This window comes from Cavia porcellus, unplaced genomic scaffold (genome assembly GCF_034190915.1).
Source record: "Cavia porcellus strain 051 isolate PalLab524CR breed Dunkin Hartley unplaced genomic scaffold, mCavPor4.1 scaffold_19, whole genome shotgun sequence".
In the NCBI taxonomy this organism is placed as follows: domain Eukaryota; kingdom Metazoa; phylum Chordata; class Mammalia; order Rodentia; family Caviidae; genus Cavia; species Cavia porcellus.
Genome location: NW_026947502.1, coordinates 6,027,629 through 6,052,629, shown reverse-complemented (window position 1 = coordinate 6,052,629; position 25,001 = coordinate 6,027,629). Strand labels below are relative to the sequence as shown.

The window sequence follows — 25,001 nt, the reverse complement described above, 5'->3', positions numbered from 1 at the left end:
CTATCTGAATGCTAATAAGAGCCTCTTCCTAGAATTCATTCCTTAAGAAGTCATGACATTTAATTATTTGGCAGGATGTTTTAAGTACATATAATTAGAACTTCCCTCCATTTCAGTGGCGAGCCAAGTAATCTGCATCAAGAGAAAATAGCACCTGCATTAATGCTACCAACAAAGAGCTACACTGTGTTGCAAAAACCCCGCATTACAATCCCAGCACTTAGTGGGTGTTCAGTACTTTTTAATTTACTGAACTAACATCTCTGCAGATGAAAGAAATTATATTGCCCCTGCTCCGTGTTTCATTCAGTCCATAGGACAGCCGAGCAGCTGTGGATGAGGTCTCCGGAGTGGGAAGTGTCAAACGCTGACGCTGGGCGGGCAAGTCTCTTTTTCTGAGTGCATGGCTGCTTGCCTTATCAAGTAGGATCAATTCTTACAGGGGTGCAGGGAAATGGTGAAGAATAAGATAAGGGAGCACACTGACTGTGTAGAGACCAAGTAATGTTTTTCCTTCCTTCATTCCACAGGGTCCTAACTCTCACTTTCTTATTTGGGGACGTTAACTGCACCATGGGTTCAGAATTGGAGCTAAAAGGACTTTTCCCCGGGCTGGTTAAATTAAGTATATGATAAGCTTTCTGGAGGAGCAGGTCTTGGCACACCAATGGGAGGTACAAAGGAAAAGCAGATACAGTCTTCAGCTGGGGAGGCCAAGCAAGTCAGTCTTGCCAAGCAGGTTGTCTTAGATGAAAGAGAATTTTTCAGTCCCACCACTGGAAGTTGAAGCCACAGGGCCTTCTTCAGCCTGTAGGAAGCGGGGCGACCTCCGAGCTGCAGAATGAGACCTCTCCTTCAGAGCATCACACAAATGCTTCATGTGGTGGGGCAGACTGCGACCGAGGGCAGGGACTTAAAAGACATGCAATCAGGGTTCTGCGTTAGCCCTTGTTCTTTATGCTGTTGGGTATCGCAGTCTCTCCCCGCCTACTCCAAACATTTTCCAGCCAGTGCTGCTGTTAAAACAGACTCTATCAGGGCGGGATTTTATTTATATATACATACATGTAAATGTATATATATATATATATATATATATATGTATCTTTTATTTTTGTCTTTTTAAGACAGGGTCTCGCTATGTAGTTCAGGCTGGCCTTGGGCTCACTTTGTAGCCAGGGTGGTCTCGAACTTGCATCCCAAGTGCTGGGATGGGAGGTGTGCGCCACCTTGCCCGGCTAACCCCAAATATTTCTGTAACTGGAGGGGCACTAACTACAAGGTGAAAATCTTCGCAAACCTTAAAGAGACCGAACTAGACCAAGGTCCCATCTCTAGGGTACCCGGTCCTTCGAGACGCCCCTGAAGAAAGCAGGCCGGGGCGGCCGACGCCGGGGAATTGGTCTGGAGGAAGCGGACGCGCGAGGAGCGGAAGGGCGACAGCGCAGGAGGCGGGGTTCCAGGCCACGGGGACAGGCCCCGCCTAAGCCGGACAAGGTGTGGCCGCGCACAGGTGCGCCGCGCGCCTCCGCCCACGGGTGACCTAATTACACGGTGCCGGCAGTGCCCGGCGGCGGAGGCGGGCACTCCCGACCAGGCGCCCGTCCCAGCCCCCAAAGGTGCGGGCATTCCACACGGAACAGCTGTGGGGTCGCAGTTCTCGCTTCCGTGACCCGGTGCCCGCCCCCAGGTGAAGCGCTCACGCGGGTCCGCAAAACTGCCTTCCGGAGCGAGCAAGGTTCCTGCCGCCTGGCGCCCCCTCCCCCTGCCGCTCCACTTCTCTGCGCCTGCGCGGGAGGTATTGCTCGCAGATCAGCCAGGTTCTGGTTTCGAGTACTGCGCCTGCTCGGATTCCGTTCTTTCCGCCCCCGCGACCCCGCCCTTCTAAGGGACCACGCCCCAAAAGCGAAGGCTTCTCAGTCACCAGCTGGCTACGCTGCGCCAGCGTTGGGTTCTTCAGTGTGCGTCCCTTCTCCGACCCAGCGGCCGACCGCGGCCCGTTCTGAGGTTGCGCAGTCCGCGTCCCTGCCCCTTCTTTCTCAACCGCCTCGGCTCCCCGCCGCCTCCTGACGCCGGCGTGACGTCACCACGCCGGGCGGCCGCCATTACAGGGCCGAGCTCCAGAGCTAGGGCGAGCTGAGGAGGAGGCGCAGCCGCCGGTGGCCGAGCAGTGTGGGGAGAGCCAGCGGGCCGGCGTTATCGCCCAGCGACCGCCGGGGACCACAGAAGCACCCTAGGGACCGGTGGCGGCGCGTGCGTGTGGCCCGGGTGCGGGCGGCGGCGCGGGAGCAGCGCGGAGCGGCAGCCGGTTCGGGCGGGTGGCATCATGGACGAGAAGGTTTTCACCAAGGAGCTGGACCAGTGGATCGAGCAGCTGAATGAGTGCAAGCAGCTGTCCGAGTCGCAGGTTAAGAGCCTCTGCGAGAAGGTGAGCTGTTTTCGAGCTCCAGGAACCGCCGCGGGCCGGGCCCGCCGAGGAGGTGGCTGTGGGGAGGGTGCAACATGGCGGAGCCGCCGGCCGGGCCCCCGGTTCCTCGCCGGTCGACGCCCGGCCCGCCCCGCGGCGCCTCCCGCGCGGAGATTGGTTGTCGCTGCCACCGCCGCCTAAAATGGCGCCGTTCGGCAGCTCTGGGGCTCCGAGCTCTGCTCGGGCGGGGTGGCCGGGGGAGTCGGGACCCTGCGTGTCGGGGCGGGGACCCGAGTGAGATCCGGCTGCAGGGCTTGGGCTCTGCTGCCCAGGAATGAGGCCTGGGCTTGGGCCTGTACGGCGGGCTCGGGAAGAACCCCCCTCTTGTGGTCAGGCCTAATTTAGGGGCCAGCGTGGCCAGAGAGTCCCCCCCGAAGACTGGCTGGTGGACGGATGCCAGGACCGACGTTAAGGGCGCACAGCTGTAAAACCACTTCAGGTGGTTTGTGTTAAACTCACCGAGCAGCCGTCTGCGGAGACCTACTTAAAAAGTGTCTTTTTAAAAATTACAAAATAGGCTGCTAACCTATTTTCTGCGAAGGTCACGATGGTAGTTACAAGGAAGGAGTGTAACTTACGTTTCGTAGTTGGAAGACATGGAGAATTTGGTGAGTCATACTACATAAGGAGCTTTTGGTTTGGAATTCCAAGTGTTGGTTTGATTTATGATTTATATGCTGACTCAGATTGGGTAGTAGGAAACCCTTCTCTACGCTAGCATACCTGGCGTTGTGCCATTTATTTTTAGAATGAGAATCTAGGAGTGTGTCAGATTTTGTATTCTCGCTTCTTGTGGAAAAGTTTCTCGACTGTATTTTTGTGACCACAAATAGATGTTGTAATAATCACTACATATTGATCTCTGACTGTATTTGGTACTGAAAGTGTTCTGTTCGCTTAATACTACTAAGCTTTGTTTTGTTTCTTTAGTTCCTTTTTTTCCCTCCCTCTGGAGGTTGGGGATACAGGTAGTCTGTTAACAACTGTTTTATTTTTTTTATTGTTGTAACTCGTTTTGTGAAGTGTGTGAAACCTGCATCTCCACTGTGAAGAATGAACTTCGTTTTTCACAACTGAGTTTGTGGCATTTCATTTTACTGCAGAATTGTGGGGTGTTTGTATTTTGTGTTGGAGTTTTGGGAAGCTATTGTGCTCACTATTTGTGGTTTGATGTGAAACTTTAGGTTCGTGAGTGATACATATATTCCCAAAACGCACTTTTTCAGAAATTGTGTTAAGATCAGTTGGAATTTTGACCGCCTTTAGTCTCTGCATTTGGGAGACTGAAGCAGGAGTATTGCTACAATTCAAGGCCAGCCTAAGTTGTGTAAGCAAGACCATGTCTGTAAAAATAAACCAAAACAAAATTTTTTTAAAAAGTGAACAATTGGAATTTAAATTATATTTAGATTATACCAAGCCTAGACAAAACACTCAGTACTGCTAAAAGGGGTGACTTATCTGTTGGACTTTTTTTTTAATGCTACTATGTATCAAGCCTTCTGTTTCTTGACCTTTAATTCTCAACATCCTGTGAGGCTGATACATTAAAAGTTAAGATCTTTAAAAGGCCTTTAAAATTTCTACCTGTTTTTTGCTTAATATATAGTTTTACTTGTTTCTTTTTATTTATAGCTATTTTTTTGTTTTTGTTCTTTGTGCCAGGTTCTTACTATGTAGCCCAGACTTGAATTTGGGGCAATCCCGCCTCAGCTTTCCAAGTGCTGACATTACAGGTTTATACCACCATGCCAGCTTGTTACCATAAAGTTCAAAAGTATGGATATGATTCACATTATAGCTCTTTTGGACAACAGATTGGGGTCCTCAGCCTGGGTACCATTGACATTTGAGGCGGGAAACCTCTGTTGTAGGCCTGTCTTGGGCACTGTAGGGTATTTTTCAGTGTCCCTGGAATCTTATCTGGAAGAGATCACTTTTTCATCTGGGTTTTATTTTGTTGAATTGAGATAGGGTCTTTTCTTTGTAGCTCAGGAGGGCCCCAAATTTTTGATGCTCAATTTTTAATATATTTTGCCAGGTCTTAATTTCTAGGTACTATAAATGATGGTTTTACTTTTGGTTTTTGAGTCAATAGTTAGATGGATGAATAGTGATTTTGTGAAGAAAACATTGAAAAGAGAAGTAATGATGTAATTGGGAGACTGCTGACTGAACACTGGTCCTTTTTCTGCTTCTAAGTAAGTTATTGTGATTGACTTTGGGCAATCACTTGGTCTTCATATTTCTGACTTAATTACAGTAGTTATATTCTGAGATCATTTCTAATCTGAGAAACGTGATTGTCTTAAATTTGTACTTTGTGTTTAAATATTGGACACTTAATTGAATACTCCACATTTTGCATGCTCTTCTGGGGGGAATGAAAAACAGTGAAAATCAAGCATATTCTCAAGAAGCTTGGAATTTAACTGGAAAGACAAGCATGGTAGGAAATAAGTAGGTAATGGACCATGGAATTAGAGGGTTTGCCTTGGATGCTGGAAGATAATATTGGATGCTAAGGTTAATGGGCCCAGCATTATTGTTTGCCACATCTTTGTAAAAGTGAGATGCAGTGAGGCTCATCAGTTATCTCCACTGTTGACTTCGTGTGTCCACATCTTAGTCTGAGAGCCAAAAGGATTGAAACTGGGTATTACATGAAAGTTTCCAGTTTTGAAGTAGATCCTTTTTGTTGAGTACCGTTATGCAACTTCATATAATGTTTTTAACTATTTCAACTTTTGAAACTGTATAAACCTTACAAGTGAAATTAATTTGAAAAGTTTTTTTAGTTATTTTAGTTTGGAATACCTGGCTGGATAGCTTTTGTACAATCCTCTAGTAAAACAAAGGTTTTCTTTTTACCATTAATATTTTATCATCTAGTGGCATCTCTAAGTCAAAGTTTACATGTAGTCTTTGGTATAATTGCCTTCTAAATAGTAATTTTGAAAATACCGAGTTGAAATGTTTTCATTAGTACATAAACTTTTTTTTTTTTTGTCTTTTCCTCTCTTTTTATTGGTACCAGGCATTGAACTCATGACCACACACTTGCAAGGCAGGCACTTATGCCGCTGAGCTAAATCCCCAGCCCCCCCAAGATTAAAATCTTACACGAAATGAAGTACATAAACTTATTAGAAATAACTACTTGATAATAGTTTCTAACTTAATCACAAGGACAAACAAGAACACAAAAATCCTGCTCTAAATGAAATGTTTAAATAGTAAAGATAAAAACATACCAGAAGAGAGACTTGTGATTGAAACATCCTGAGAATATGATTTTTGGTTTTTTTATCAGCAATTAATAAGTGTTCAAAATGAGAAGGAATCCAAGAATGTGTTAGTAGACAAGAGTGGAGCATGGTGACCCGTGCTTGTAATTCTATTACTCTGGAGGCTGAGAAATAATAATCTTGGCTAACCCCGCATTGAGTTTAATACCAGCCTGAACTACATGGTGATACCCCATCTTAAGGGGAGGAAAAAAAAAAAAAGATGAGTAAACATGGTTTTTTGTTACTGACTAGTTAGAAGATTTTAAGCTGCGACTAGATATGTCAAAGCCAATTTTTGAGGCGTTTGTTACTTAAAACTTTGGAGAGCAAATGTAGTTTAAATTGGCCAGATTTGTTTCCAACTACAAATTGAAAGAAATACACAGTATCAAATTGCTTTTCCACTAACTATGGTAAATAATGTTTATTATGGGACTTTAACTTGAGTATGATTTTGGCTTTGTGCCGTCAGGATCTTCCCAAACATGTGTTGTTTGACAGCCAATTTTTTTCAAAGGAGTTCTTTACCTGTGTATGCAGTTTTCCATTGCTCTACAAGGACTATAAAAATACACTCAGTAAGGCTTCAGTTAGTTTTAACATTTGTTAAAAGTAGGGGAAAAGCAAACAACTTAGAACCAAAAAATACTTGACCAAGATTAAAGTCTTTTTTTTTTTTTTTTTTTTCTTTTTCCTTTTTATCGGTACCGGGGATCGAACTCACGACTGCCTGCTTTTTCTGAGCTAAACCCCCAGCCCCCTATAGTTACTGTTCTTAGTTGTACACCTGACCGAGTACTGGGAAAGGGAAGCTGACTTGACATTAGGAGTTAAAATGAGGTTACTGGGGGTAATGGATTCTAATTCTAGTGGTCTTATATTGCTTCACAGGTCCCGTGGTTTTTTTTTTGTTTGTTTGTTTTGTTTTGTTTTTTTTCAGATCCCCTATTTTGAGGTAAAGTGAATGAAGAATAGATGAATTGGGGTCAAACTGAATTATGAAATCAACAATTTTGTAAAACGAAGCACTATTATCATTCCTACTCCTTGAAAGGTTCTGTTCACATCAGATAGAAATATTATGGTGCCTCTTTGTCTTGGAAAGAGTAATTGTTGTTGTGTTTTGAATGTAGGTAAATATATTTACCCCTGAAATCAAGTTGCTGAGATGAAAAACCTAGGTCATTGTTTGTCTTCCTAGCCATAAATCGTAACCCAGAGGCTGAACTATAAGATATCATAACATGTAACTTTCATACTGTCATGCAGCTTATAAAATACGTTTTTATCCTCATAATTCCAAAGGGTGTGTGTGGGGAGTGTGATCTGAGCCATGAAATGGTAGTGCAATTTTGGGTTAACAAGAGAAAACAACAGTGTTACTGACATACATAGGTACCCAGCCCTCGCTGTTTTCTTTATCTAGGTCTAAGACTTTTATGTCTTCAGAAGTTGGCAGCAAGGTGAAACTCATGCGGTGGAGAAAAAGGATAGGCTCTGGAGGAGTAATGGGGTAACATTTAGCTCCTCTGTTTTATAGCAGAGGATCTGTTTGCTTTTTCACTCTTGAGTTTGACTTCTGTGGGATGCATCCTTGGTTTGGTTTGCAGGGGACCAGCTAGGAAAGTCCAGGAGACTGAGTTTGGTTTGAAGTGGTGATGAGTCTATAATTTTGAGAGAGCAGAAGTGAGATAGGTGGGCCGGCGATTTAGCTCAGTGACATAAGTGCCTGCCTGGCAAGCGTGTGGTTGTGAGTTCGATACCCGGTACTGCCAAAAAAAAAATGTGAAATGGAACAGGACTTTTTCTTTGACCCGCTTCTCTTATTTATTTTCCTTAAATCTGATTTGTACTGGAACTAGGAATAGGAAAGATGTTGCCTTTGTTTTCAAGAAGCTTTTCTTTCAGGTTAAGTTAGAATAGACTGGGAAAGGGGGAAGAGGTCCTCTAGCAGATGACGAGGCTGGGTGGAGGGTGTTTGAAAGAGTGGTACAAGACATCTGGGATTGTTCATTTTCTTCACAGTACAACATTTTTGCTCATTTGTATGTTGGTGTTGGAGATTGTGGTTTGGAATGGGTGAAAGGCAGCAAATGGTAGTTTCTAAACTGTCACAATCACCTGGTCAGTCTGTCTTGTGCTCTGTAACTTTGCCTTAGTCATTGTAGTTATTACTATAGTTGGTATTTTTTAAAATGCTTATATATTTTCTTACGTTCACTGAATTTATCATTTACTTCACAGATAGTAACTTATGCTCTTGTGTTAGCACAGAAAAGTTGAAAACCTTTGTTCTAGATTGCTGTGGGAAGACAAACAGTAAATTCGTTAACCTGGCTAAATACATGAAAAGAGTGGTAGTTCAGGGGCTGGGAATTTAGCTCAGCGGCATAAGCGCTGCCTTGCAAGCAGGCGGTCGTGAGTTCGATCCCCGGAGCGATAAAAAAAGAAAAAGACAAAAAAAAAAAGAGTGGTAGTTCACAGAGATTGCGAAGGGTTAGTGATGTTATTATTAACAATGTGATGACAGTGTGTTTATTTCTGGGCTTCGTTCAACTGATGTTTAGTAAGCCTTGCATTGTAAAGCTCAGTTGTACTATTTAGCTTTTGTCTATATAGCATTCGTGTTTAGCATAAGAATTTCTTTAGTTTTTGCTCTAATTGGTGGCAACTTTTATTAATTGGGAGGTTGACTTTGTTATTTAACTCTGTTGTTGTTGTCATTGTTGTACTAGAACTGAACCTGGAGGTTTTTTGCATACAGATATGGTTTACCCCTGAGCTACATCCCCAGCTTTGTAGTTAACTCTTGGTTTGGGGGAGTGTTTTATTTTTCACTCTTGGTTTTTTGAGACAGTGTCTCACTATGTGGTCCAGATTGGTCTTGAATTCTCTGTGGGGTACAGGTTGGCCTCAACTGGCAGCAGTTCTTCTGCCTCAGCCTTCCCAAATACTGGGATAACAGGTATGTGCCACCATGCCTGGCTATTGGTAACTCTTACCAGGAATTTTAAATGTTTTGGCTAATGTTGATAAAATAGCTTTTCTCTGTCACCTGTCATCTAAACCCCTACTGTCGGTATTGGGTGACTTAGGGTAGAGTAGAATTTGAACGATGAAAGGAGCCACAAAGGTCGGCTAGGTTGACACATTATTACATATATAGCAGCGTGGTTGTGAGTAGAGTTAACAGTTTTTCCCTATGTGGGAATATACTTGAGTATACTTTATTCATGCATATGTAGGTTGATTAGTAAAGAATGAAGTCAGTCTTTTTGCACAAGACTAATGGTTTTAAAGAAAATACTCATCCTTTTTGGTCAAAGGCAAGGGTAATTATATGACAGAAACAGACCGTAAAACATCAATTTCCTGTTTTTTTTTTTTTTAAATAGAGTTTTAGAATTATCCCTTACTCCTAAAACTTTTCTTTCAGTTAGACCCTAAGCTTGAAGCCAAGTTGAAAGTATTACATAGTACTCGGGAGTATTACATAGAAGATGATGCTATTTTAAGATTGGTGTAGGTATACTTAAAAACAAGATTGAAATGTTTCATAAAATAATACAGTGGCATCTGTTCACTACAGTTAATGAAGGGCAAGTGACATAAAGGTTTTTGGTTTTGTTTTTTGGTCTTTTTGAGACAGGATATCCCGATGCAGTGCAGGCTGGCCTTGAGCTCACTTTGTATGTAGTCCAGGCTGGTCTCAGACTTGCAGTGATCCTCGTGCTTCAGTTTACTGAGTGCTGGGATTAATAGGTGTGTGCTTCCATGTGCTGTTGATAGAAGATTTGATAGTTGAAGTTAACTTAATTTGCTTCCAGTGGTAGTCATAAGTCCTATTTTATATACTGCCCTCTCCTCAATCTAGCCTTATACCCCAATTTGTCGCAAAGCTTAATTTTTTGCATAGTCATGAAAATGTAATCTCAAAGAAACCTGCCTTCCATTTTACATAAAACTATGTGAAGCAAATTAAATTCTCTTGATTTATTGAAAAATATTTTGCCTTAGAATTTAATGCTTTTTTAAAAAAAGTTTTAAATTTCAAGTCTGCTTAAAAGTAAAATTGAAAATCACATTTTTTTCTTGTTTTGCTTAATCATTGGTATGTGTTTATGGTAGTAAGAATGAGATATTAAAATTTATTTGAACTAGAGTTCCTTTGACCATTAGAATTAATTGGATATTAAATAGTAAAATGATTTATTAAATGGAGATTCCTTTATCGGGTAATATGAGTAGTACTAGCAGTGTGAAGAGGTAGCTTTGTCTGGCTCTCATTTCAGGCCTGTAGAGAAGACACATTAAAGCCAGCATTGGTTTCTTGTAACTTTAAGAGGTGAGTATGGTGGTACACACCTGTAATCCCAGCTCTCAGGAAGCTGAGGCAGGAGGATCAATGTTAAACTGGAGGCCAGCCTGGACTGCATAGTGAGACCCATCTCAAAAACCCAAAAATAAGTTAATAGAAGTGCTTAAAGTTAACATAAAGAACCCTTTCAAGTAACTAACACGAAAATTGAATATTAACTCAAAAAGTTAAAACAGTATTTGAAGGAGGATGTTTCTTGGTATACCTGAGTCCTGAAATTGTTCCTGATGGCGTGATTAAGTAGTTTTGTTTTTGAAACAGTCCTGCTGTGTTAGCCAAACTTTCCTTGAACTCCTTGGCTCACCTGATCCTCCTGCCTGTAACTGGGACTACAGGTGTGTGTCATTGTGCTCCGGTTTGTGTTTTTGAGACTAAGAAAAATACCAGAGATTCTTACAAAGTTACTTAAAATTTTACCCTTGAATGCTTGGTGACGTGGTGCATGACTGTATTCCCAGCACTGGGGGTGACTGAATCAGGAGGGTATTGAGTTCAGGTTCAAGTTCAGACTGGACAGTTTATTTAGACCACCCCCTTCTCAAGTGTACTTACTGTTCTTAGATGGCCTTGCTGGAAAACAGCCTGATCTGATTGGGTTGCGGTACCCAAATCCTGATGACACAATGGCTAGGGGTTTTTCCCTCAGTCTTATCTTTACTGCAGTTCAATATTACCTGTTCTTGATCGTGAAGGGAATGGGAGTTGGGCTAGGACTTAACATACAGTGAATGTCAGTGACTAGCTTTTAGAGAATTGTGAAAGTACTTGTGAAATTCTAGATCCCAGTTCAGTGGTTCTTCAGTGGTGTAGGGTGAAGATCTTTTATGTTCAGGTGCAAAGCACTCGTTCGAAAGGAAGCTGGCCAGGCATGGTTGTGCAAACCTGTAATCCTAGTATTATAAGGCTGAGACAAGATAATCTCAAGGCAAGCCTGGGCTACATACGGAGTTCAAGACCAAACTGGACTACAGAGAGAGACACTATCTCAACCCCTCCCGTCAAAAAGCTTGAGTAGTTGTCGTGTAATTGCAGGATTAAAATGTAAATATAGAAGAAAAACTATTAGAAAACATCAAAGTGTTAGGTTTTCCTTTTTGTGGGAGAAAAATTGCAAAACAAAAATGGGCAAAAATTTGGACAGTGTATTTAAAAATGAGAAACCAAATTTAATTAAAATACCAGATTAAAACAGATCTTTCTCAGATGAGCAGGCAGTCAAGAGATGAGGGAGGGAAGGAGTGAGGGAAGATAAAAGGAATCAAGATGTGTTACATGCATATACCAACTACACACAAGCAATGAAAATAGGTACCAGAAAGAGGGGGATCAAGGGATTAGTGGAAAGGGGCATGGATGGAAGGGAAAGGAAATAAAGAAATTGAGGATACATAATCCTTCCCACAAAGATTATAAAGGCATATGCACACATGTACTATATTTACATATATGAGCATCACATATGTTCAAAGAACATGTGTGGATAATTCATAGAAGAGGGGAAATAGCTTATAGGAAATAATTAATGGAATGCAGCTTTCACTCAGAAATGAAAATGCCAATTAAAATTAGTGAGATGGGTTGGGGACATAGTTCAGTGGCCCAATACCTGCCTCCCAAGCAGGGAAGTCCTGAGTTTGACTCCCAATACAAAAGAAGAAGAAAACCATAAAATCAGTAATGTTTTATACATGGAGTAGCTGAGTATGGGTACTTTTTTGAATTGTATGATCATTGTAACACTAATGAATACAAAATGTAGTTAATATGAAACGATACAAAATGAGACTAACTATAAATGAGTTCTATATGGGGGTTAAAACTGAAGATGATTGACTTGGGAATGGTGGTGCACACCAGCACTGAAGAGGCTAAGTCAGGAGGATTACTCCTTTGTGAAATACCAGCCTAGGGTCCATTGTGAGTTCAGGGCCAGTCTGAACTACATACATAGTGAGACCCTATCAACTGTGTCTTACAATTTCCCCACTGAAGTTCTATTAACATTTTAATGTGTTTTTCTCAGTCTTTCTTTAATACAGAGGATTTTGACAGGGTTGTAATTATTTTGTGGTTGTTTCATTTTGAGATAGGCTCTGTAGATCATCCTGGCTGGCCTTGAACTCTGTGTAGCTCAAGGTGATCAGAAACTCTTAATCCTGTTGCCTCAGTCTTCCAAGTGCTAAAGATTATGGATGTGTGCTGCCATGCCCATCTCATTTTGTGTTTTTAAATGTTACCGTATTCCCTTAATGAAATTAAGAATAAGAGTTTGGGGGCTGGAGATTTAGCTCAGCGGCATAAGTACCTGCCTTGCAAGTGTGCGGTCGAGAGTTCGATCCTTGGTACCCATAAAAACGAAAAAGACAAAAAAAAAAAAAGAGTTTGATGAATCTTTTGTGGGGTATGGGGTTTTTCCCCTTTTGATTGTCTTCCTTGAAAAATCTCAGCATAGATGACTTACGAGGTCTGCTTTCATCCTGACATCATATTAATGTGGCCTGTGTTTAAGAACATTCAACCTATAGGTCATTTACTTTACAGTTGAGAGAGATAGAGTGTTTTGAGATGGGCCTCACGTTGTTCCCCAGGCTGGTCTGGAACTCCTGAGTTCCAGCAGTCCTCCCATTTTAGCTTCCTAAAGAGCTGAGTTGTGTGTTGAAAATAAAAGTTGTGAGGTATCTAAATCCAAACCCAGATTGATCCGAGGACACTGGCAGTAAACTAATATTCTCAGTGACCTTTCAAGTAAGTCTTCACATTATTGAGATTCTAAAATGCCATTAAATTTTAACTTTCATGGTTCTTTATGTGTTTATTTTTTGGTATTTTGAGAACAGGTCTCATTGTGTAGTTCACACTGGTCTTCAACACCCAGCAATCCTCCCGCCTCAACCTCCCAAGCGCCACTACACCCAGCAGTTCTTTGGAATAAGATCTTACTAATAGGGCTGGGGATAGCTCAGCAGCATAAGCACCTGCCTTGCAAGCAGGCAGTTGTGATTTTGATCCCTGGTACCAATTTAGAAAAAAAAGATCTTATTAATAGATTATTTGTTCCAGCGAGTTTACACACAGTCTTCTTTGCTTGAATTCATTTATTGCAATCTTTACCACTTGACAATTTTATTCTTGTGAGTTTGGTTGTTTAGTACCTGAGATCAAAGTCACAACCTTGCACTTGTCAGGCAGGAGCTTATGCCCCTGAGCTAAATCCTCATCCCTTGACAATTTTAGAAGGGTTCTAATGTATCAAAATCAATGTGTACTTAATTGCATTATTTAAAAATTGTTATACCATCTTTTTCCCAAATGTTAAGTTTATCAGCTGAGTAATTTTGGAGGTTTTTTGGTACTGGAAATCCAAGTCATGACCTTGCATGTGCCTGGCAGGCGCTGTGCCACTGAGCTGTATCCCTGGCTCAAGCTGAGTAATTTTGAAGGCCTGAGAAAAATTTCTGGGACAAGGGGCTGGGAATTTAGCTCAGCGGCATAAGCGCCTGCCTTGCAAGTGTGTGGTTGTGAGTTCAATCCCTGGTACCGATAAAAAAGAAAAAGACAAAAACAAAAAACAAAAAACACAACGATGATAAACCTATGGCACATACACACATTCTGCAGCCTACTGTTATTGAAAAAAGGTAGTTACTTAAAAATTAAAGCTCAAATGACGGTACTAACAAGAGATTTGAAGTATGTAGCTGATGGTTAATAAAGGCATGGAGGGAGACTAGAGGTCTCTCATTAAGAGGTTCCCTTAAATGACCCAGAGAGAGGTTCTTCAGAACTGATGCTGTAGCCAAGACTGGCCTCAGGCCGAATTTCTTGGTAGCACAACCTCTCAGACTTCTTTGTCTGTGATTAATTGTGAAAAATAAACTTTGATGTGGACCTCAGTAGCCTTTATTGTTCTGGCATTCAAGGTAGTATATTTTGGCATAATGATTATTTTAGAGTTAGTAAATTGAAACAAAAAATAAAAAGCATACTTCGCAAGCTTGCAGCAGTTGACTTGATTGGTGATTGGTGGACACCACTGTTTTCTCTGATACCATTGTAAGTATTCTTTGAAATTTGTAAAGGGCAGAAAGAGCTTTGGTTGGTTTAAAAATTAAAATTGTTTGCTTTATAGTTAAAGTGTCCTTTCTGTTTAGAAGAGCTATTTGACTAGTGTGAACATATAAAAATGCACAATTGTAGATTTACTAGGAAGTTCACTCATGGTGTCTTCTCTCAGGAACTATGCTGCGATGTATACAGAGAGCAAATGCAAGGGTGTTCATTGCTGTATTGTACACACACTCCTTTCCTGTGGTTGTAATCTGTGGACCACTCTATCCAGTAAAAAATTAAACTGGCTTCTGTATTTTGTGAATTCCTAGGTATTATTAGAAAAGCAGGCTACTGAACAGCCTTTATAATTTTAAAAATGAAAAGTTTTTTTTTTCTTGTAAGCATACAGTATGATGTAAAATTTCTAAACAAGGTTTGAAAGCTCACTTGTCAGTTGCTCTTGATAGATGCTTTTGCCCTAGGGGAGTGCTATTGTGGGGTATGATTCCAGGGCATACTGAGTTTTACCCTTGCCAGATTGTTTTTACAAGAATGTATCACTGTATATAGTTTGTGTAGTGCTGTAGAAACATCTGTAGACTTTATTGATTGTGATTTATCTAAATTGAAATAAAAGGGGCAAATGGAATTTAGGGCTTAATAGTGGTGCTTCTCCCAGGCTCACTTAATCATGGGTTGTGCCTAATGAATGTCTGTCTTTTAGTGACAGTAATTTAGAGAATCTTAGAATTACCATCCAAGGAAATTTTTCAAAATAAAAACCACCAGGGGTTGTGTGGCTTAGAAATTGGTGCTTGGATTGCACTCTCAAAGAGTGTTTCTTGAAGTAGAGTGTGGATATTGAGTTTTCCAGTGTGTAGCTAACAGTGCCATGTGCCACTGCCTTAAACTTGACTTCTTTGGTTGTCACTCAGGATGTGAAGAGTAATCTGCTCATAAGCAATAATTCTCTGGTAATTTGAACTAAAGTCTTCTCCAGTTAATGCTCTTCCTTTCTTCCCTGACACACTACACTCTACTCCTCTCTCTTACTTCTTTGTAACCCTTCCAGTGGAATGACCTCCCTTGTGCAGTACTGAATTCCCAGTGCCTAGTGCAGAGCTAGATGTCATTTGGACAATTGAGCAAATGATGAGTAAATGTTTATTAAATGAATGGAAAATAGGTCTTCTACTGAGTGAAATAGTACTTGGAAGGTGAAGCAGTATCGAGATAACCTGAAATTGTGGGATGGGAGTGTTAGTTAAAAACTGGGGAAATGCAGACCTGTGCGTCTTACTCCATTTTCATTGATCTTAGTAAGATAATGATCTTAGAATTTTAATTAGATGACAACTTAATAGGCTTGAAAACTCCTGATATTGGCCCAGGGATATAGCTCAGCAGCACAGTGCTTGCCTGGCAAGCAAAAGGTCCTGAGTACAAAAAAAAAAAAAAAAAAAAAAAAAAATCCTCCTGATACTGAAATGATACAGAAATGAGACTATGCGCCTTCATACTTTTTTTTAAGATAAAAGAGGTGTTATAACCAGTGAATAGAATCTAGCCACATACTGTCCATTTTAATTGAATCCTAGATCTCTGCCGTTTCATCTTACACCAGCTATTATACCTTAAGATACATTATATGAATAAGCATATATTTGTTAATGTTGTTTGATGCCAAACCTTATTGCTTTGTTTTTTCCTCTATCTGTAGGCTAAAGAAATCCTGACAAAAGAATCCAACGTGCAGGAGGTCCGATGTCCAGTTACCGTCTGTGGAGATGTACATGGGCAATTTCATGATCTTATGGAACTGTTTAGAATTGGTGGCAAATCACCAGATACAAATTACTTGTTTATGGGAGATTATGTTGACCGAGGCTATTATTCAGTTGAAACAGTTACACTGCTTGTAGCTCTAAAGGTAATTTAAATTTTATATTTGGACTTTTGAACTGGGTAAGACAGATCTGTTAAATATTCAGGGTTTTTTCCTAGTGATGTTGCAGTTTTTCTCCAGCTGTGTTACATTTCAGAATAAAATTCCTTACTTAGGAATGAAGTAATATAAACTTTATATATACCAGTTGTAGTTTTTTTTTAAAATCGGTACCAGGGATTGAACTCCACGACCACACACTTGCAAGGCAGGCGCTTATGCCGCTGAGCTACATGCCCAGCCTCACCAGTTGTAGTTTGTGAAATGTAGAGATAAAGATCTGAAGGTGAGGGGCTGGGGGTTTAGCTCAGCGGCATAAGCGCCTGCCTTGAAAGCAGGCAGTCGTGAGTTCGATCCCTGGTACCGATAAAAAGGAAAAAGACAAAAAAAAAAAAAAAAAAAAAAAAAAAGATCTGAAGGTGAAACAAAGTACTATGGGTAACTTTTAGGGAAGAATGTTTCTGCCTTTTGCTGATAAAAAAATTTGACTTTATCTTTGGGATATCCTTTCCTTTTTCTTTTTTATTCTTTTATTAGACAATAGATTCGTGTTACAGAATATTCACAGTAGAGTGAGTGTCACATACTTTGCCAATATTAAAGAAGTAGTATGTCATGATTTCAGCAAGAGCTGAGTTGCAGGTGATTGATCATCTTTTTTTTGGTTCATTTTTGGTTGTTTTTTTGTTTTGTTTTGTTTGTCTTTTTTCTTTTTTATCGGTATCAGGGATCGAACTCACAACTGCCTGCTTGCCAGGTGCTTATGCTGCTGAGCTAAATCCCCAGCCCCCATTTTTGGTTTTTTGAGACGGAGTGCTACTGTGTGGTACAGCCTAGTGCTGAACTCACTATGTAGCCTAACGTGACCTTGAACACAGCAATCCTTCTGCCTCAGCCTCCTGAGGGTTATGATTACAGAAATGTGCCACCATGCCTGGCCAGTAATTGATACCTTAAAACAACAAAGGTGATTTATTTTTGTTTGTTTTGTTTTGATACTGGGAATTGAACTTAGCCTTGTGCATGCCAGGCAGTTGCTGTGCCACTGAGCTATATCCCCACCCCAGTGATACCTTAATTGTGTGAAAAGCTACAGAAGTTTTTTGGAAGTCATTATATTTTGCATTTGTAAAATGAAGGCATTGGATTGGATAAAGGAAGTTACTTCCTGTGGCTTTAGATATTGTGAAGTAACCTAGCAAGCCACGAGTGCTTTAAAAAAAGCATAGGCTTGATCCCAGTTCACAGGAAAGGAACAAATATACTGCCTTCGAAAATTTACTCAGGAGCCACACATGACCTTTAATCCCAGAATTTAGGAGGCTGAGGCAAGAGGATTGCTGGGAGTTCAAGACCAATCAATAATAAGACCCTGTCCTCAAAAAATAAAACCTCAGGAAGTATAATGAATTGAATTGTGTCTTCTCAAATTTTATGTATCAAAGTCTTAATCCCCAGGACCTCAGAATGTCAATTTAAAGTCAGAGCCTTTACAGAGATAATTAAATAAAATGGGAGAGCCTTAATCCTTGAGTGGTATCCTTAGAAAAAGAGATTAGGGTAGAGACAGGGAAGAAGATAGGAAGACACATGGAGAAAATACAAATCTGTAAGTCAGGGAGAGGGACTTTGAAAGAAACCAGCCTCCTTGGTACCTTGATCTTGGGCTTCTGGCTGCAGAAATCTGAGGAGATAAGTTTCACTTATTCCGTAGTTCTTTATTACAGCAGCCCTAGCAACAGATGAGTGCAGGGAGGTGGGAAGGGGGGAGGGGGGAGGGGGATGGCCATTTCAGTAAATAGTGGTGGAACAAATTGATCATAAGGCTTGGGATGTATCTCCCAGGCACAAAGCCCTAGGCTGTGAATCCTCAGCACCAAAACAACAACAAACCCATGGACGCCAAAAAACCACAGACCTAAATGCAAGATCTGATTAAATTTCCAGAATACTTTGAAGAGGGGAAAAAAAACCTTTGTGATCTTTTGTTAGGCAAAGACTTCTATTATATATGTTTACAAAAATATCTGTTAAAAAAATAGAAGACTTGATTTTCTGAAAAGTAAGTTTTGCATTCTTCAAAATATATCACAAGGAGCTGGGGATACAGCTCAGCACAATAAGCACCTGCCTGGCAAGCATAATTCCCAGTACCAAAAAAAATATCATAAAACATACCACAAGGCTGGGCATGATGGTACACAGCTTGTAGTCCCAACTCAGAAGGCTGAGGCAGGAGGATGACTGCGAGTTTGAGGCCAGCTTGGGCTGCAAAGTGAGTTCAAGGGTAGCCTGAATTGCATAGTGAAACTCTATCAAAAAGACAAAAAAACAAAACAAAAACCACACCTCAAAAGAAGTATATTCAGTCTTAAAAAACTTAGGATGCATTTTTTCAAGTCTACTTACTTTAAGGAGAAAAAAAAAAACTAAAACAAATTTCACAACACGTCAATCTACTATACATTTTAGTTTTCATTTATTTTTGGTACTGGAGAATGGATCCAGGGCCTCCTACATGCTAATCAAGTACATGCTCTGCCACAAAAGTCGCACCCACATCTTTATGTTTTGTTTTGTTTTGTGAGACAGGGTCTTGCTGTGTAGTTCAGGCCAGCCCTGAACTTGCCTCAGCCTCCCAGGTACTAAAATGACAGGCATGCACCACCATGCCCTGCTCTTCATTTATTGTTTTATAACGCCTCTGAATTTAATAACAAGACAGGTAACTTTTAAGTGGGAAAAAAATCTTTAAACTATTTCTCTCAAGAAATACATGGCTAATAAATACATGAAAAGATGCGTAATACATTTAGTCATTCGGGAAACGCAAGTTGAGATAACTGAGTTAGCACTTCGCATGTGTTAGGATGACTAATTGAAGGCTCTTGTTGCCATGCATTGGTGGATACGCAGAGGTAAGGATGCTCGTGCATTGCAGTAGGAATGTGAAATGGCTCAGCCAGTGTAGTGATTCTTGGAAAGTTAGAGCATGTGCCTCCTATACCTAACAGTTAATACTCCTAATAATCTGTCTATCTGTCTAAGGGGAATGAAAGTATATGGTCCTGCAAATGATCATAGCACCACTTCCCAATGGTCCCAAAACTGTAAGTCACCAGTCACCCTGCTGGTGAATGGAGAAACAAAAAGTGGAACTATAAAAAGTAATAAACCCTTGACCTGTGCTACAACATAGACCAGTCTTAAAATGGTTCAAGTGATGCTTTGCATAGAGGAGTATACTTTATATGTTATTCCATTTTTATGGAATGTCTAGAAAAGGCAGCCTCAAAAAGGAAAGTAAATCAGTGGTTGCCAGGATCTAGAAGTGGAGAGTGACTGCAGACAGGCATGAGAGATCTTTCCAGGCTAATGAGAAGGTTCCAGATCTGGATTGTGATAATTGCTGTGTAACTAAATTTACTAAAAATCCTTGAACTGGAAAAAATAATGCACATATGAGGCCTTATGACTGAAGAGTACTTGGTATAAAGTAGGTGGTAGAAGTTACTTGATTTAACTGAAATGAGGTTGACAAATCATGTCATGAGCATTTATGTTTGTAAATCATATTTCAGTGTAATGTGGGGCTGTGTTTTTTCAGCTGATTTCCCAGTAGAAAGCTTCCTGCATTCTCATTTGAATTTTGAAGGGACTAGCTATGTTTCCTGTTTTGTTGTTTTTCAGGTTCGTTACCGTGAACGCATCACTATTCTCCGAGGGAATCATGAGAGCAGACAAATCACACAAGTTTATGGTTTCTATGATGAGTGTTTAAGAAAATACGGAAATGCAAATGTTTGGAAATATTTTACAGATCTTTTTGATTACCTTCCTCTCACTGCCTTGGTGGATGGGCAGGTTTGTGCACCTTAAAACTCATTGTTGATTACTTTTAGGATATCTGCTTATCCCTCTGCCCATTCCTACAACTGTCGGGCTGGCCAAGCCAGCCTTAAACTTAGAATCTTCAGCCTCCCAGATACTGAGGTATATAGGCCTGTGAAACCCCCAGGGCATCTGCTGTTATCTTTTTTTTCCTTCTACCTTTTATGGGACCAAAGATTTGAATCCAGCAGGGACTTTGCACTAAACTTGATCTCCAACACTTTTTAAATTTTGAGACAGGGTCTTGACCTTGAAATGTTCCCACTTTTTTCTTCTAGAGTTCAGGGATAATCTGCTTTATTAATGTTTAGGGTGGGCATGGTAGCACACACCTGTAATCTCAGCACTCTAGAGACTGAGGCAGGAGGACTACTGTGAGTTTGAGGCCATCCTGAATTACATAATGACACCTATCAGGACAGATGTTGAGGTGCAAGTGACTTCTCCATTTGGGACTTAGTGGAAGTTTTTGTTTTGTTTTTTGCCTTTTTTGTAGCAAGCACTGTAGTGTATGGGGTGGGATCATGGGGATAGAAAATGAAGCCCAATTCTAAGAGATACAAAGACCTGTTTACTGTGTCCAGGAAAGGTGGTCCGTAGAATTTACAAGAAAAGCCTGTGAGTGTGAAGGTGCTACAGTTAGTTTTAGTGGAGGGGAGCACATAGCATTAAAAGGTAACATTTTCTTGATGGAGCTGATCGAGATGGAGTCTGAATGTAGCACAGGTAGTGTGTCAGGGCAAAAGATGTTCAGTAGTTCGCAGTAGGCTGGAGGAAAGGTGGGTCTTCGAGGCAGACTTCATCCAGGAAAAGCATAGAAACACCCATTGGGCCAGACGGTGGGGCTGACTACTTGCTACTCAGTCTAGAATACTCTAGAGTTTCTTTTACATGAAGTTAACATTTTAAACCAATCTTTTCAGATCTTCTGTCTACATGGTGGCCTCTCTCCATCCATAGATACACTGGATCACATCAGAGCACTTGATCGCCTACAAGAAGTTCCCCATGAGGTATGGCTTTCACTTGGTGATAGTCTTTTCAGAAAACTTTATAGAGAGAGCAGTTTAATTATAAGTACGTTTTATATGTTAAACAGTCCTTTAAGTGTGAACACTATTAGCCTCATTGTTCACAAGGTTAGAAACCTGCCAAGACCTCAGGAGGTGTGGGACCAGACTATAGGTAGATTGAGGTGCCTGCACATTGATGCCAGTTGCACATCATGAAGACTTGCACATCATGAAATATCTGTCATTGCACAGATGTCTTAACTAAAGACCTTCAGCAAACAGCACTCAGAAAGTGAGATAGGAAGCTGCTTCCGATGAATTACCAGTCTTATATAACTTGAACTTGTTTTTTTAGGGTCCAATGTGTGATTTGCTGTGGTCAGATCCAGACGATCGTGGTGGTTGGGGTATATCTCCTCGGGGAGCTGGTTATACTTTTGGCCAAGATATATCTGAGACATTTAATCATGCCAATGGCCTCACGTTGGTGTCTAGAGCTCACCAGCTGGTGATGGAGGTACGTTCTGCTCTTTGAAGTAAGACTTGTTTTTTAGTAAACTACATGAGAGAAGATACTACGGAGTTCTATTTTAATGCTGTTATTTAGATACCCCATGTGTTCCTTCTCTTGAGTTTGGCATTGTAGCTTGAGCCTTTTGGTAGCTGCACACTAGAATTAAAACCAAGCTTTTGATAATAAAATACATATTTAACATATTTGAGAGAATTCTTAATAACTGGAAAGCATTTGTGATTTAGGGAAGTAAGATACAGGGAGATGGGGGGACTGTGTCATTTTATGATCCTATTTTTATTTCATATATATAGCATGTGTTAAAGTGATCTGAAAGAAGAAACAATGGGAAACGTGCGAGGGCTTTTGGCATAAAATATTGATTAGCATACTTTTCGAATTAGGGTCTTACTTAAATTAATAAGATTTGTGAGAAATTTGTGAACAGTACTAAGGATAAAAACTAACAGAAGTAGCTCTTGCATTCAGATGACTTTGAGTGTGTCACACTCAAGACTAGAGGTGTTGGGGCTGGAGGTTTAGCTCAGCGGCACAAGCACCTGCCTTGCAAGCAGGCGGTCGTGAGTTCGATCCCGGTACCGATAAAAATGAAAAAGACCAAAAAAAAAAAAGACTAGAGGTGTTTATGGACAGCAGCCAGCTTAGGGACCTTCTACCCATGCCTGAGAAGAAAATTAATAAGCTTCTGGTCTAGAAGTAGATGTATTTTAGTGTGCTTCCTGTCACTGTAATGTTACCTGACACAAGATACTTGTAAAGAGAGATTAGTTTAGGCTCAGGGTTCTGAAGGTTGAAGTTTTAAGAGTGGGCAGCCTTACTGGTTTGGGTTTCTGGTAAGGATGGCTCAGCATAATGGGTACATATCTGTGACCAGGATTCAGGTCCAGAACCAGGAAAACAAGATGGAAACACGTTGGGCCCCCATAGATGTCTTCAGGGGTACATGCCAATGAAAGGACCTGCCACTAGGTCTCATCTCCTCATATCACTACCCTGGGGATTAAACCTTTAACACAGCATGTGTTTTGGGGGCACATGTAATATTCAGACTAACCGTAGGTATTTACTTCTGCAAGGCATGGTCATATAGTCCTGTATTTTAAATCATGTTCTTCATTCATTTTGTTTTGATTTTGGATTTTGAGACAGGGTCTTAGTTTGTGGTTTAAGTCTGGCCTTAAAGTCTCAGAGATCCTCCTGCCTGAGCCTCCAGAGTGCTGGGATTACAGGCCTGTTTCATTCTTAATTCATGTTTAGTTCACCTTAATAAGAGGCTGATAAGACAGGCATTTACAGAGGGCCAGCTGAATATACAGCTTACCAGTGTTATTAAGTACTCTGCCACTGAGCTCCAGCCCCACTACACAACCATCTTTTTCCTTATTGTTGAAACAGTTTGGGTAATTGTCCAGGTTATCCTTGAATTTGTGATTGTCCTGCCTTGGCCTCCTAAGTAGCTGGGATTACAGGTGTGATCCCATGCCCAACTTTTTTTTCTTTTTATAATAAAAAACTAGTTTTGGTTTGTTAATTTGGGAAAAGCAAATACATACATATATATATATATCATAGTTTTTACAAAATACAGAATATTAAGTGTTTTGTGAAGATGTTACAGGTCTGTCTGGTTTTTGTTTTTTGTTGTATGTAAATTACAGAACAAATAACTTTTTTCCCTTCTTTGTAGGGATATAACTGGTGCCATGACCGGAATGTAGTAACAATTTTCAGTGCTCCAAACTATTGTTATCGTTGTGGTAATCAAGCTGCAATCATGGAACTTGATGATACTCTAAAATATTCTTTGTAAGTGTTAATACCTGACTATTTGGTTGCCATTGGGCAGGTGTAAATATTCATGAATTCATGCTAATTCCAAGTTGGTTTTTAAATTTTCTTTGAAATAGACCTATGATGTATTAAAACGCATCAGAAACTAACCCTATATAGACTCTGTTATTGATCACAAGGTGTTCAATTTTTAAACATGTGCTTTTTTGTGGACTTAATAAGGTGTATTCTGAGGATGAGAAATCAGATACAATATTCAGATCTTTTAAGTTTTACACACTTGGTAGAGACTTTCTTTCAAACCATCTTAGAAGGAATGGCATTGTATAATAAAAACATGGCTTCCTAGCTAAGTTCTTACTGAGGAATGTAGCTGAAAGACCTTGCATATATGATTTCAATTGCAATTAAAGTTTTGTTTTCTTATGCAAGTTAAAGTTGGATAGGAAAAAGTTACTTAAAGTTTCAAAGACTGAAGTTCTTATGAATACATCAGTGACTTTAAATATAAACATTGAACTTGGTCTTATTTTTCAGCTTGCAGTTTGATCCAGCACCTCGTAGAGGCGAACCACATGTCACTCGTCGTACCCCAGACTACTTCCTGTAATGAAATTTTAAACTTGTACAGTATTGCCATGAACCATTTATTGACCTAATGGAAATGGGAAGAGCAACAGTAACTCCAGAGTGTCAGAAAATAGTTAACATTCAAAAAACTTGTTTTCACACGGACCAAAAGATGTGCCATATAAAAATACAAAGCCTCTTGTCATCAACAGCCGTGACCACTTTAGAATGAACCAGTTCATTGCATGCTGAAGCGACATTGTTGGTCAAGAAACCAGTTTCTGGCATAGCGCTATTTGTAGTTACTTTTTGCTTTCTCTGAGAGACTGCAGATAATAAGATGTAAACATTAACACCTCGTGAATACAATTTAACTTCCATTTAGCTATAGCTTTACTCAGCATGACTGTAGATAAGGATAGCAGCAAACAATCATTGGCGCTTAATGAACATTTTTAAAAATAAGTACCAAGCCTCCCCTCTACTTGTGAGTTTTGAAATTGTTTTGTTTCTTTTCAGGGATACTGTTTAATTTAATTGTATGATTTGTCTGCACTCAGTTTATTCCCTTCTCAAATCTCGCCCTCATGTTGTTCTTTGTTATTGTCAGAACCTGGTGCGTTGTTCTGAACAGAAATGTTTTCCCCCTTCCTGTAAGACCTGATGTTACTGCACAAGAACACTGCAGTGTTTTTCATAATAAACTTGTGAACTAAGAACTGAGAAAGTCAAATTTTAATTGTATCAGTGGGCAAGATTGGTGCTGTTTTAAAGATAAATCAATTAATTTTAGAATTTATAGAATTCTTGGTAAATAAAAATATCAAGGCCACTACACAACCTCTCTGATAACTTTCTGACATTCTTTAGGGGAACTTCAGGATTCATTTGTATAATTGTCATTGCCAGTGTACTTTGAACTTGTCTTTGAGAAAGGAAATCTGTGCTGCTTCTGTTAGATCTGATTGTTAAACTGTGTAACACCAGGGTTAAGGTTTTAGGATTTAAAGTGGCATGTTTTCAGGTAGAGCTTAAATGATGTGTCAACTTAGTGCAGTTCCTGGTTATAAA

The 25,001-nt window shown here is 40.3% G+C and overlaps 1 protein-coding gene across 1 annotated transcript; it reads left to right on the top strand.

Moving 5' to 3' along the window:
- Window positions 1-1,883: 1,883 nt before the first annotated feature.
- Ppp2ca (protein phosphatase 2 catalytic subunit alpha) lies at window positions 1,884-24,649 on the top strand. The gene is made up of 7 exons (XM_003464471.5): window positions 1,884-2,428; window positions 15,906-16,115; window positions 19,821-19,994; window positions 20,945-21,034; window positions 21,390-21,551; window positions 23,257-23,375; window positions 23,898-24,649. Exons 1-7 carry the CDS (start codon window positions 2,327-2,329, stop codon window positions 23,968-23,970), a joined length of 930 nt encoding a protein of 309 aa, XP_003464519.1. The 5' UTR covers window positions 1,884-2,326; the 3' UTR covers window positions 23,971-24,649.
- Window positions 24,650-25,001: the final 352 nt, after the last annotated feature.